Source organism: Triticum aestivum, chromosome 7B (assembly GCF_018294505.1).
Source record: "Triticum aestivum cultivar Chinese Spring chromosome 7B, IWGSC CS RefSeq v2.1, whole genome shotgun sequence".
Lineage (NCBI taxonomy): Eukaryota > Viridiplantae > Streptophyta > Magnoliopsida > Poales > Poaceae > Triticum > Triticum aestivum.
The window spans coordinates 29,880,884-29,895,024 of record NC_057813.1 but is presented as its reverse complement, the minus strand read 5'-3'; the positions used below and the strand labels follow the sequence as shown (position 1 = coordinate 29,895,024).

The following is a 14,141-nucleotide window of genomic DNA, read 5'->3' as shown; positions in this document are numbered from 1 at the left end:
CAATAAAATGACCGCATGCATCTCCCAGATGCAGAGGACGGGGTCATCCTCCTTTTTTTAAAAAAAACCATCGAATCACACAAGGCGTGTGCATGCATGAATGTAGCAGCGATTCCAGGACCTGGACCGTGTCGTGAGCCCGGGCGCGCGCGTGCACAAAAAAGGTGACTAGCCAAAACACACCGATCGACGTAGAGACACGCACCACCTACGCCCCAAAACGGGCAGGCACATCAGCATGGGTTGCGATCGATCGATGGACGTAGCGCGGCACACCACGCAAGAGAGCGCCGCGGCAGCTGGCAGACAGCCCGCCCGCTGCTTGCAGCCCGGCACCATGAGCCCCGACACCATGTCCCCCGCCGCCGGGAGTTCACCCTCTCCGGATCGACCTCCACTATCACCGAGCGTCGACCGCGGCCATCTAATATCTCTCTCCAGTCTCTACACCCGCATGTGCGTATTGTCGGCCCCGGTGCCCCGCGCGTGCGTGCGTGCGTGCATATATACGCTGCGCATCGATGCTACTGTGTTGCCGGAGTACGCAGCTAGCTTAGCTACCTCGAAGTCTTCAACTGTGATCAGATCACGTACAGGGGAAACCGCTGTCCTGTCCGAGGAGAGGAGCCACCGGCGCCATGGAGCTGGAGCTGGAGCTGGGGCTTGCACCGCCGAACCACGCGGGTGCGTGCGGCAAGAGGGGGACGAAGGAGGCGTTCGGGATCAACGAGGCAACGCTGCCACTCTTCCTTCGCGACGATGACGACGGGGGTGACCACGGCAGCGGCGACGCTCGCCACTGGGAAATGGGCAACAAGTGAGTGTTTCATCGGTGGTGTTCCATGCCCTTTCTCTTTCGTGAAACTGACCGCAGGGTCGCGTGTAATTGGTGCAGGAGGAAGAGGCTGGTGGGGTGGCCGCCGGTGAAGATCGGGCACCGCCCGCGCAGCAACGGCGGCCACGTGAAGGTGAAGATGGAAGGGGTGCCCATCGGGAGGAAGGTGGACCTGTCCCGCCACGCCTCCTACCACCAGCTCCCCCACACGCTCCGCCTCATGTTCCCCTCCTCCACCAATCACTATGGTGATCCAGATGTATGGGAGGAGCCGGGCCGGCATGGCTGCCGCCGTGGTCGCGCCCCATACGCGGTCACCTACGAGGACGGGGATGGAGACTGGATGTTAGTTGGAGACGCGCCGTGGGAGTAAGTCGTGGTTTCATTTTCCTGTCTATGCATCGAATCCTGTTGCACAACACAAAATCGTTGGCGTCGCGGCTAACAACATTATCAAACGGATCGATCTCTTGCAGGGACTTTGCCAGGTCGGCCAGACGGCTCAAGATACTACTCGTGTAACCAACTACAGTACTTGCCATTGCTAGTTGAGTTTTGTTGTCATGGATCTGTACTGGCCGGCGTGTGTGACTAATTAGTTTTAGCGCACTGAATAATTTTTGTACATGTTGCGGTCACGTCGACAAGTATGGGACTTTCTGAGTTTCTCTCTCAGGTCCGATGTTTAATCGGCAACATAACAAGTTTGGTCTTCACCGAAGTGTCGGAGAATTATTTCAGAATTGGATCCATCGAAATTTACTTAATTTTAATGGGTTTTGACCGAATTTGATGTTTGTTTGAAATTAGCGAATATGACCCGAAATTTTGAGTTACAAATATTTTGGTACACGCGGAAATTACCAAACTTTTGGAGAAATTGTTGGTTTTCTAACTATGTTCCTGTCTTTAGAGTTACTAGCAAACATGCCCGTGCGTTGCAACGGGAGAGAAAAATTTACATGCTAGCCAAATAAGTTTGACTCAATACCCTGACATATGAGCGTTCTCTATTTTAACACAGTGACTCGCGATGTTGCGAACATGTTTTATAATTTCCGAACAGTTTTGTAAATTCTAATATTAATTGAAACTGCGAAAATTTTATGATTTCACACACATTTCTGAATTCACAAACATTTTATGATTTCTCAAACATGTTTTTCAAAATTTGCAATGTTTTAAAATTTGAAAATATCAAATTAATTTAAAAAAGGAGAAAGCAAAAAAAAGAAATGAGAAAATAAAAGAAAAATACAAAAGATGAAATGAAAAAAAATAGGGGAGTCACGCCCTGCGTGCCGGCCCATGAACACGCACTGGGGGAGGGGAGGTGCATCACAAAAAGAGGGGAAATATTTGCAGAACTTGAGGATAAAGAATTACACTCTAGCCAAATAAGTATGACTCAATACCCTAACATATGCGATATCCACGTGATCGCAATGTAGTCGACATGGTAAATCCCAAGGCAATGAGCTTGCCATTGCACGACATACTTTTAAACTTTAAAACAAATCTCATCGACCACAAACTTGCAATTTTTTTTGAGTTTTTCAATATTTTCTAAAATTTCGTGGACATTTTTGTCATATTCATGAATTTGTTCTGAATACACGATTATTTTTCAAAATCATGAACATAGTTTTATTTCCTGTCATTTTTTCGAAATTTTGATTTTTTAAGAATTTGCAATCACTCTTCTAAAATCACTAATATTTTTAAAACTGCGAATTTTTTATGATGTCCCACACATTTTTGAAATCACAAATATTTTATGATTTCTCGAACATGATTTAAAAAATTTGCAATGTTTTGAAATTTGGAAATCTCAAATTAATTTAAAGAAGGAAAAACACAAAAAAAAAGAAATGAGAAAAAAAAGACAAAAGACGAAATGCAATAAAAAAAAGACAAAAGACGAAAAAAGACAAAAGACGTCACGCCCTCCGGGCCGGCCCATGAACGCACACTGGGTGGGGAGGGGAGGTGCGTGACAAAAATGGCTGGGAAAATTAGTAGAACCTGGGATTCGAACCCTGGTTTCCACGGTGGGACAGAAAGGCTTGCGCCACTGCGCCATCTCAGAGCTTCTGCTATGAATGCAGTATCACCCTTATATAACAGCTGATAACGACGACGAATTTGGAAAAAAATGAATCGTTTTTTTATTTAACTTACGGGTGGCATTGGTGGGTAATTCTTACCAACTTCGAGGGTATTTTTTATGACGTACGACAGAAACCTAATTTGCTTTATTATTATTAGGTAGAGATAGAGATTAACTATGGTACTACCCAAAACCTCCTTTACACAAAGTCACCGTAGGTACCTTGTAGTCGATGGGAACGTCTCCTTCCACTGAACGCGCTTCGCCGGAAATTCTGAAAAAATTCAGGATATATGCAAACAACAAGACTTAATCCTTGGTGGGCTGGGGATACCACTGTCCACCTAACAATCCAAGCACAGGTTGGTTCGCAGTAGTATTGCTATCTAGCTAGCGTGTCATACTCTGTGTGCGTGTTAGAGCATCTCCAGCCACGCCCCCAACAGGTCCCCCCAGACGTTTTTAGCGCCGGCGCGTAAAAATCGGCCCAGTCGCGTCCCCAGGAGCATGTTTTCGCCGGTTGGGCTGAAATTTGTGCCGGCGGACCCATGCCGAACCTGGCGCGCTGGGGAGCGCTCGGGGGCGTCGGAGCGATTGAATTTGGCGCGAAAGAAAGTCAGGCCCGCCGAGTCAGAGGCCCACGCGCCTCGTCGCCCTCATCGCCTCAGTTTCCCGCGGGGAATCAATGCCAAGGCTGCCCGCCTGTCAGCCTTCCATTGATTCCTCACGGGCGACGTGGGCGGTGCAGGCGCGACGACGCCACACCTCCCACCACGCGGACACACGGCGCCCACCCCGAGGCCGCTATATCGACGCGTCCCGCTCACATGAGGCACCCCACACACACCCCACACACAACCGCCGATCTTCTCGCTGTCGAGCTTTCTCCCCGTGCGCCGGCGCCGCCGAGCTCTCTTCCCGTTTCTCCCCTCTCAGCTTTTCCCCGGCTATGGGCGAGAGGTTCCCTGGTGATGGGGCGGCGGCCAATGGCTTCGGCCGCCGCTCCCTGCACGAGTGGGAGGCGTACCTCCTATTCGAGGCCAATGTGCCGGCGCCGCCGGACATGCGCGCGCCATCGCGTTGGAGGCTCAGCGCCGGCGGTGTCCCCATCCCCCACTGCCCGACGTTTACGTGCGTCCTGACCAGTTCGCCGACGAGGTCGCCTGCATGCGGGCATCTCTGACGGAGGAGCAGCAGACCCTCCCGCAGTACGCCGTCGGCAACCACGAGGCCTGGGCGGTTCAGCACCGTCAGGCGCAGCGGCTCGCCTCCACCAACGGGGCGTCGGTGGTGTAGGGGTCGAAGAATAGCGACGGCCGCCGCCTGTGGTGGGGTGCCCTGGGCCGGACTCTCCACGCTGTCCTCCAGTACCTCGAGGGCGGCAATGAGCCGCCATTGACGTACCCTGCCGCCCTGGGTCCCCGCCGGAGCGGCGGCCAATGGATGTCGCGCCGGACCAGCTCCTCCTCTTCCTCCTCTAGCTCGTCCTCCCGCTCCTCCGGCTCGTCCGCGTTGCTCGGTGTCAAGGCCGAGCCCGCGGAGACCACCGAGACGCCGCTCAGCCGGCGCACCCGCAACGCCGGCATCGTCATCAATGAAGGAGGGCGGCCTCCTCCTCATCGGCTCCTCCCCGCTTCGTTAGGCCGAAGACGGAGTCGGGCCTCACCGTCGTGAAGACGGAGCCAGGGCTCGCCGATGAGCTAGGCCTCGATGACGAGGCGGCCTCGAAGTGGGCGCGCGAAGATTGGGCGCGGACGGAGCTAGAGTGCCAGCGCCGTGCCCTGGAGCAGTACTCCCCTCGCCGTCGTGGCCGCGACGAGGGAGTCGTCGTCGTCCTTGACGACGACAACGGCGACAACACGCCGCCTCCGCCGGTCCACCTGGGCGACCCCGGGCAGGGGTCCAGCAGTGGCGTCCGCTTCGAGGAGGAGAAGAAGGACGAGGACGACGGCGGCGACCTCGTCGACCTCGGTGACCTTCGCCGCGTTGTTCGGCATGTAGTCGCGGCCCTGTTTGTTTTTTTAGTACTTTATTTATGTAAAAAAACTATTTCAATCCGTCAAATAATATAAATGTTTCGCCGAATCTTTGTCCCGTCCGCCGAATTTTAGGTTCAAAAAATTTAAAAAACAGCCGCCTGGGGCCGACCTAGGGCCCTCGGCTAGGAACCAGATCGCCCCCAGGCCGATTTTTAGCATCGGTTCGGCACCAGGCGGCGATTTTTCAAGCCGCCTGGGGGGCCAACGGCTGGAGATGGTCACTAGTATAACCATGCATGTACATACTCTCTGTGTGTTACTATTAATAATATAAAGATTGCAGTGCTCGAATATCTCCTTGTAGAAAAGGGACATTTATTTTTATGACAGTAAAAAAATGTATATCTTTGATCATGTTTATAAAAACAACAATATACCTCTATTAATTAATATAAGGCGTATATAAATAAAATATGAAAAATATATTTAATGATGGATGTAATGATACTAATTTTGTATTGTAATGTAGATGTAAATAATAGTTTTAATGAACTTGTTCAAAGATAGAACCGTTTGATTTTCTGCTTCAAAACAGCGCATCTTAGGAACCGAGGATCAACTTTCACATATTTAATTTATTTCAGTAAAGTTCTAGATCTAATTCACGACTTTTCAAACGAAAGTTTATTGTTTAAGAAACATCAATTTCACACGATTCAAACAACAACAATTTCGGTCATTTTCACATAAGTTTCAATAATTATTTCAGTCTTTATTCACTCCATTTTCAAAAACATTTTGACCATGTTCAGTTTCTACAGTATTCTTTCAATGGTGTTAGAAGCATTCCATAGATATTCGCATATAGTTAATTTAAAAAACAAATGTTCAGCGGCATTACGGAACCGTCATAAAGACACTCCACAGAAATTTAACAGGCATATTTCAGTGGAATTCAGAACTAGTTCAATGACATTCGAGAGGCATTTCACCGATGAACTTAGACTGATTTGTAGAACTAAAATGAAATTTCAGAAATATTCAAAAACAATAGAAGTACAATGTTTGACTTTGAACACCTATCGGCTACAACACGAGCGGAGGAACATATGACCGCTTTCAGAGACATGTTGGAGATTTGTGGTCTAGTTGATTTGGATTTTGTTGGACTGCTGTTCACATATGATAACAAGAGAGGGGGCGCTAGCAATGTGAAAGTCCGCTTGGATAGGGCGGTATCCACGAATGCTTGGAGGAATATGAATGGTGTTTCCTCTGTACTTCACGTTCCGTCTCCATGCTCGGATCACGTTGTTCTAGGGGTGAGAGGATCTTCAGACTTGGGTCCGTGCGGTGGCAAGCAGTGGCGGTATGAGCTCTTCTGGGAGCGAGATGCGGTGCTGCCAGAAGTAGTCAAGGAGGCGTGGGAGGCTGTAGGAGCAGTCCAGAATCTATCCCAGCTACGTAATGCTCTTTCAAAAATGATGTCTACACTGAGTACATGGAGCAGGAAGTTCGGCAATGTTACTCGGGAGCTTGCTAAATCACGTTCACAGCTTGATGAGCTTATGCATATGAACGCGGATAGACAGGACATCAGAAGGGTAACGGATAAAATGAATGAGTTGTTATATCAAGAGGAAATGCTATGGTTGCAAAGATCGAGGATCACGTGGCTGAAAGAGGGCGACAGAAACACCAAATTCTTCCAGAGTAAAGCAGATTGGAGGGCATGGAAAAATCAAATTCGAGAGCTTACAGATAGTATTGGTGTGGTCCATACTGATTTTGTATCTATGGGGAAACTAGCTAATGAGTATTTCCATAACATCTTTTCAGCTGATTCTTCATTAGATGCTTCGCCGGTGTTAGAGCTGCTGGAGGCTATAGTAACGGAGGCAGATAATGTTAAGCTCTATGCACCATTTACTGACAGAGAGATATCAGATGCACTGTTCCAAATTGGCCCCTTGAAGGCCCTGGGACCGGATGGCTTTCCGGCTCGGTTTATTCAGCGTAAATGGAGTACCCTAAAGAAGGGGGTTGTGGCTGTTGTCAAGGACTTCTTTCATATGGGCATTATGCCGGAGGGAGTGAACTCAACCTCTATTGTTCTTATCCCAAAAAATTTGAATCCCTCCAAGATGACCGACTATAGGCCCATAAGTTTACGTAATGTGTTTTACAAAGTTATCTTGAAGTGTTTGGTGAACAGGTTGAGGCCTCTCTTGGATGACATTATATCTCCGGAACAAAGTGCGTTCATTCCTGGAAGGATGATTACAGATAATGCACTTGTCGCCTTCGAGTGCATTCATTATATTAAACAGGAAAATGATCCCACAAAGAGTTTTTGTTCCTACAAACTTGATCTTTCCAAGGCTTATGACAGAGTTGATTGGGTCTTCTTGAGGCAGGTGATGCAAAAGTTGGGTTTCTCTCATCGATGGATGCACTTGTTGGAAATATGCCCTAGAGGCAATAATAAAATGGTTATTATTATATTTCCTTGTTCATGATAATTGTATGTTGTTCATGCTATAATTGTATTGCCCAGAAACCTTAATACATGTGTGAACACATAGACCACAACATGTCCCTAGTGAGCCTCTAGTTGACTAGCTCGTTGATCAATAGATGGTTATGGTTTCCTGACCATGGACATTAGATGTCATTGATAATGGGATCACATCATTAGGAGAATGATGTGATGGACAAGACCCAATCCTAAGCATAGCACAATATCGTGTAGTTCGTTTGCTAAGAGCTTTTCTAATGTCGAGTATCATGTCCTTAGACCATGAGATTGTGCAACTCCCGGATGCCGTAGGAATGCTTTGGGTGTACCAAACATCACAACGTAACTGGGTGGCTTTAAAGGTACAGAGTATCTCCGATAGTGTCTGCTGGGTTGGCACGAATTGAGACTGGGATTTGTCACTCCGTATGATGGAGAGGTATCTCTTGGCCCACTCGGTAATGCATCATCATAATGAGCTCAATGTGACTAAGCAGTTAGTCACGGGATCATGCATTACGGAACGAGAAAAGAGACTCGCCGGTAACGACATTGAACAAGGTATTGGGACACCAACGATCAAATCTCGGGCAAGTAACATACCGATTGACAAAGGGAATTGTATACGGGATTGATTGAATCCCTGACATTGTAGTTCATCTGATGAGATCATCGTGGAACATGTGGGAGCCAACATGGGTATCCAGATCCCGCTGTTAGTTATTGGCCGGAGAGATGTCTCGGTCATGTCTGCATGATTCCCGAACTCGTAGGGTCTACACTCTTAAGGTTCGGTGACACTAAAGTTGTTATGGGAAATAGTATGTGGTTACTGAATGTTGTCCGGAGTCCCGGATGAGATCCCGGACATCACGAGGAGTTCCGGAATGGTCCGGAGATAAAGATTTATATATGGGAAGTCCTTATTCGGTCATCGGAAGTGTTCGGGGGGTTTATCGGTATTGTACCGGGACCACCGAAAGGGTTCCGGGGGTCCACCGAGAGGGTCCACCTGCCCCGAAGGGCCCTATGGGCTGAATATGGAGGGGAACCAACCCCTAGGTGGGCTGGACGCCAGAACCCCCTAGGTCCCATGCGCCTAGGGTTTGGGGGAAACCCTAAAGGGGGCGCCCCCTTGGCTTGGGGAACAAGGCTCCCCCTTGGCCGCCCCCTCTAGATCCATCTGGGGGGGGGCCTCTCCCTTGTCCCTAGAAATAAAGCAGAGGTGGGAGGGCTGCCGCAACCCATCCCCTGGCGCAACCCCTCCCTCCTCTAACACCTCCTCCTCCTCCTCCGTAGAGCTGGGCGAAGCCCTGCAGAAATACCACAAGCTCCACCACCATGCCGTCGTGCTGCCGGAGCTCTCCCTCAAATTCTCCTCTCCCCTTGCTGGATCAAGAAGGAGGAGACATCCTTGGGCTGTACGTGTGTTGAACGTGGAGGCGCCGTCAGTTTGGCGTTGGATCCGATCTTCCGCGATTTGAGTCGCAGTGAGTACCACTCCATCATCCTCGTTCTAGTAACGCTTCCGCTTAGCGATTTTCAAAGGTATGAAGATGCACTCCCTCTGTCTCTTGTTGCTAGAATCTCCTAGATTGGTCTTGGTGATACGTAGGAAAGTTTTGAATTACTGCTACGTTCCCCAACAGTGGCGTCATGAGCTAGGTCTATGCGTAGATTCTATGCACGAGTAGAACACAAGTAGTTGTGGGCGTTGGTTTGTTCAATTTTCTTACCGTCACTAGTCCTATCTTGTTTCAGCGGTATTGTGGGATGAAGCGGCCTGGACCGACCTTACATGTACTCTTACATGCGACAGGTTCCACCGACTGACATGCACTGGTTACATAAGGTGGCTAGCGGGTGTCTGTCTCTCCCACCTCAGTCGGATCTGATTCAATGAAAAGGGTCCTTATGAAGGGTAAATAGCAATTGGCATATCAGTGTTGTGGCTTTTGCGTAGGTAAGAAACGTTCTTGTTAGAAACCCATAGCAGTCACGTAAAACATGCAACAACAATTAGAGGACGTCTAACTTGTTTTTGCAGGGTATGCTATGTGATGTGATATGGCCAAAAGAATGTGATGAATGCTATATGTGATGTATGAAATTGATCATGTTCTTGTAATAGGAATCATGACTTGCATGTCTATGACGGTAGGAGGCATAGGAGTTTTCTTAATTTACTGTATGACCTGCATGTCATTGAAAACGCCATGTAATTACTTTACTTTATTGCTAACCATTAGCCATAGTAGTAGAAGTAATAGTTGGCGAGACAACTTCATGAAGACACGATGATGGAGATCATGGTGTCATGCCGGTGACGAAGGTGATCATGCCGCGCCTCAAAGATGAAGATCAAAGGCGCAAAATGATATTGGCCATATCATGTCACTTTATGATTTGCATGTGATGTTTGTCATGTTTACATCTTATTTGCTTAGAACGAAGGTAGCATAAATAAGATGATCCATCATAAAAAAATTCAAGAAAGTGTTCCCCCTAGTTGTGCACTGTTGCGAAAGTTCGTTGTTTGAAGCACCACGTGATGATCGGGTGTGATAGATTCTGACGTTCGCATACAACAGGTGTAAGCCAGATTTACACATGCAAAACGCTTAGGTTGACTTGACGAGCCTAGCACGTACATACATGGACTCGGAACGCAAGAGACCGAAAGGTCGAACATGAGTCGTATAGTAGATACGATCAACATGGAGATATTCACCGATGATGACTAGTCTGTATCACATGATGATCGAACATGACCTAGTTGACGCGGATCATGTATCACTTAGATGACTAGAGGGATGTCTATCTGAGTGGGAGTTCATTAAATAATTTGATTAGATGAACTTAATTATCATGAACATAGTCTAAAATATCTTTACAATATGTCTTGTAGATCAGATGGCCCACGCTGATGTTGCCCTCAACTTCAACGCGTTCCTAGAGAAAACCAAGCTGAAAGACGATGGTAGAAACTATACGGGCTGGGTCCGAAACTTGAGGATCATCCTCACACTAGTAGAAAAGGGGGCATTGGTCCAGGCCGGGTCAGCCCATTAGTCCCGGTTCAATCCAGAACCGGGACCAATGGGGGCATTGGACCCGGTTCGTGAGCCCGGGGGCTGGCCGGGCCACGTGGGCCATTGGTCCCGGTTCGTCTGGACCTATTGGTCCCAGTTGGTGGGACGAACCAGGACCAATGTGCCTTGCTCCTGGCCCACCACCATTGGTCCCGGTTGGTGGCCTGAACCGGGACCAAAGGCTTATCTTTAGTCCCGGTTCAAGCCACGAACCGGGACCAATTAATTGCTTATATATACCCCTCTCCCGCGAGCAGAGCACTCTCACTGCTCTATTTTTCGTGGCCGGCGAGGAGAGAGCTTTGTGGTGCTCTAGCTCACCTCCTATGCACACGAGGTGTTTGATGGAATGCCCGAGCCACACTACTTAAGCTTTCTCCTCTCCAAGCTTGACCTCCAAGCTCCATTTTCCTCAATATTTGTCTAGGTTTAGCGGTCTGTCATGTCCCGTCCCCGTCTTCACCATCGTCGATAGCCCGCGCCGATCTCGTCGCCGGCACCACCGTGGTGAGCCTCTTGTTCTTATCTTCTTTCTGAAAGGAAAAAAATTCTTACTTGTATGTTTATATATATACTTGTATAATTTTCTTACTTTTATTATTACATCTTATATAGTGCGATGGTTTCGGTATCCGCCCCCGTCGGCCCTCGTCCTGTCTATGATTTGGATGTGGTATATATTATCTTTTCATAACTATTGATTCATCTATTGTTTATGACAATTATGCCGACCAACGTGACATAAATTTTATTTATCTAGGAGGTTGTTGAACCGGAAATTCCAACCAACCCTATTGTCGAGAGGTTAAATTTAGTTGAAGAAGAAAACAATTTCTTGAAGGAAAAAATTAGAAAAATTGAGGAGGAGAAGATGATATTGGAGTTGCATGTTGCGGATGTCGTGGATGATCACAAGATCAAGATGGATGCAATGCGCTTGAAGATTACAAAGATTAGAAAATATGCAATTCATACCGAGGCTTGGTATCATTATGCCGTTGGATCAGCTGTTACATTGGTTGCAATTATGATCGCATTTGTTTTCGCATTGAAATGTTTTACATAGTTTCAATGTATGGTTTAATTAATTTAGATGCTCTACAGAGCTTGATGTTGTTAGATGAGAACTATGTATGTACTTTGGTTTTAATGTGATGATGACTTCTATTAATTTGGTCACTTAATTATCTATTCATGATGTTCTGTAATGATTTTTGACACACTTAATTATATATAATGCACGCAGATGAACCGGCAATGGATGTACGGTTCAAGACACACCTCCGAGTACATTAAGGGCGTGCATGAATTTCTCGAAGTGGCTGTGGCAAACAAGTAGAATGGTTTTATGTGTTGTCCATGCCCTATATGTGGGAATACGAAGTCTTACTCTAACCGGAAAATCCTTCACACCCACCTGATTTACAAGGGTTTCATGCCACACTATAATGTTTGGATGAGGCACGGAGAAATAGGGGTTATGATGGAAGATGGCGAAGAAGAAAAGTACGATGACAACTATGTGCCCCCTGAATACGGTGATGCTACTGAAGATCAAGAGGAACCAGACGATGTGCACGATGATGCTGCAACAGGCGAAGCTGCTGAAGATCAAGAGGAACCAGACGATGTGCCCAATGATGATGATCTCCGCCGGGTCATTGTCGATGCAAGGACGCAATGCGAAAGTCAAAAGGAGAAGCTGAAGTTCGATCGCATGTTAGAGGACCACAAAAAAGGGTTGTACCCCAATTGCGAAGATGGCAACACAAAGCTCGGTACCGTACTGGAATTGCTGCAGTGGAAGGCAGAGAATGCTGTGCCTGACAAAGGATTTGAGAAGCTACTGAAAATATTGAAGAAGAAGCTTCCAAAGGATAACGAATTGCCCGACAGTACATACGCAACAAAGAAGGTCGTATGCCCTCTAGGATTGGAGGTGCAGAAGATACATGCATTCCCTAATGACTGCATCCTCTACCGCGGTGCGTACAAGGATCTGAACGCATGCCCGGTATGCGGTGCATTACGGTATAAGATCAGATGAGATGACCCTGGTGATGTTGACGGCGAGCCCCCCAGGAAGAGGGTTCCTGCGAAGGTGATGTGGTATGCTCCTATAATACCACGGTTGAAACGTCTATTCAGAAACGGAGAGCATGCCAAGTTGATGCGATGGCACAGTGAGGACCATAAGAAAGATGGCCCACTGACGGGTCGCAGTGGAGAAAAATCGAGAGAAAGTACTGGGGTGAGTTTGCAAGTGACCCAAGGAACGTATGGTTTGCTTTAAGTGCGGATGGCATTAATCCTTTCGGGGAGCAGAGCAGCAATCACAGCTGTGGAATGGAAATGGTGTACGTACGTGGGATGAGCACAAACAGGAGGAATTTCACCTAAAGGCATTACTGTTCGTGACCATCAACGATTGGCCCGCTCTCAGTAACCTTTCAGGACAGACAAACAAGGGATACCACGCATGCACGCACTGTTTACTTGACACCGATAGTATATACCTGGGAAGCTACAGGAAGAATGTGTACCTGGGCCATCGTTGATTTCTTCCGACCAACCATCAATGTCGAAAGAAAGGCAAGCATTTCAAAGGCGAGGCAGATCACCGGAGGAAGCCCGCCATGCGTACCGGTGATCACGTACTTGCTATGGTCAATGATTTACACGTAATCTTTGGAAAGGGTCCCGGCGGACTAGCTGTTCCAAGTGACGCTGGGGGACACGCACCCATGTGGAAGAATAAATCTATATTTTGGGACCTACCCTACTGGAAAGACCTAGAGGTCCGCTCTTCGATTGATGTGATGCACGTGACGAAGAACCTTTGCGTGAACCTGCTAGGCTTCTTGGCCGTGTATGGGAAGACAAAAGATACAGCTGAGGCACAGGAGGACCTGCAACGTTTGCACGAAAAAGACGGCATGCCTCCAAAGCAGTATGAAGGTCCTGCCAGCTATGCTCTTACCAAAGAAGAGAAGGAAATCTTCTTTGAATGCCTTCTTAGTATGAAGGTCCCGACTGGCTTCTCGTAGAATATAATAGGAATAATAAATATGTCAGAGAAAAAGTTTCAGAACCTAAAGTCTCATGACTGCCACATGATTATGACACAACTGCTTCCGGTTGCATTGAGGGGGCTTCTACCGGAAAACGTCCGATTAGCCATTGTGAAGCTATGTGCATTCCTCAATGCAATCTCTCAGAAGGTGATCGATCCAGAAATCATACCAAGGCTAAGGAGTGATGTGGTGCAATGTCTTGTCAGTTTCGAGCTGGTGTTCCCACCATCCTTCTTCAATATCATGACGCACGTCCTAGTTCATCTAGTTGACGAGATTGTCATTCTGGGCCCCGTATTTCTACACAATATGTACCCCTTTGAGAGGTTCATGGGAGTCCTAAAGAAATATGTCCATAACCGCGCTAGGCCAGAAGGAAGCATCTCCATGGGCCATCAAACAGAGGATGTCATTGGGTTTTGTGTTGACTTCATTCCTGGCCTTAAGATGATAGGTCTCCCTTAATCGCGGTATGAGGGGAGACTGACTAGAAAAGGCATGCTTGGAAGGGACTCAATAATATGCAGGGACGG

The 14,141-nt window shown here is 47.7% G+C and overlaps 1 protein-coding gene across 1 annotated transcript; it reads left to right on the top strand.

Moving 5' to 3' along the window:
- Positions 1 to 298: 298 nt before the first annotated feature.
- LOC123162003 (auxin-responsive protein IAA20) lies at positions 299 to 1,570 on the top strand. Its single transcript, XM_044579809.1, has 3 exons — positions 299 to 817; positions 896 to 1,204; positions 1,312 to 1,570. The coding sequence occupies exons 1-3, from the start codon at positions 639 to 641 to the stop codon at positions 1,355 to 1,357; spliced, it is 534 nt and encodes a 177-aa protein (XP_044435744.1). The 5' UTR covers positions 299 to 638; the 3' UTR covers positions 1,358 to 1,570.
- Positions 1,571 to 14,141: the final 12,571 nt, after the last annotated feature.

What these genes read in the sequence shown, in the direction of transcription:
- LOC123162003 (XM_044579809.1), top strand. Translation starts at nt 639, where the DNA reads ATGGAGCTGGAGCTGGAGCTGGGGCTTGCACCGCCGAACCACGCGGGT. An exon ending in CACTGGGAAATGGGCAACAA is followed by an intron (nt 818 to 895) that starts GTGAGTGTTTCA and finishes TAATTGGTGCAG; the next exon opens with GAGGAAGAGGCTGGTGGGGT. An exon ending in GTTGGAGACGCGCCGTGGGA is followed by an intron (nt 1,205 to 1,311) that starts GTAAGTCGTGGT and finishes GATCTCTTGCAG; the next exon opens with GGACTTTGCCAGGTCGGCCA.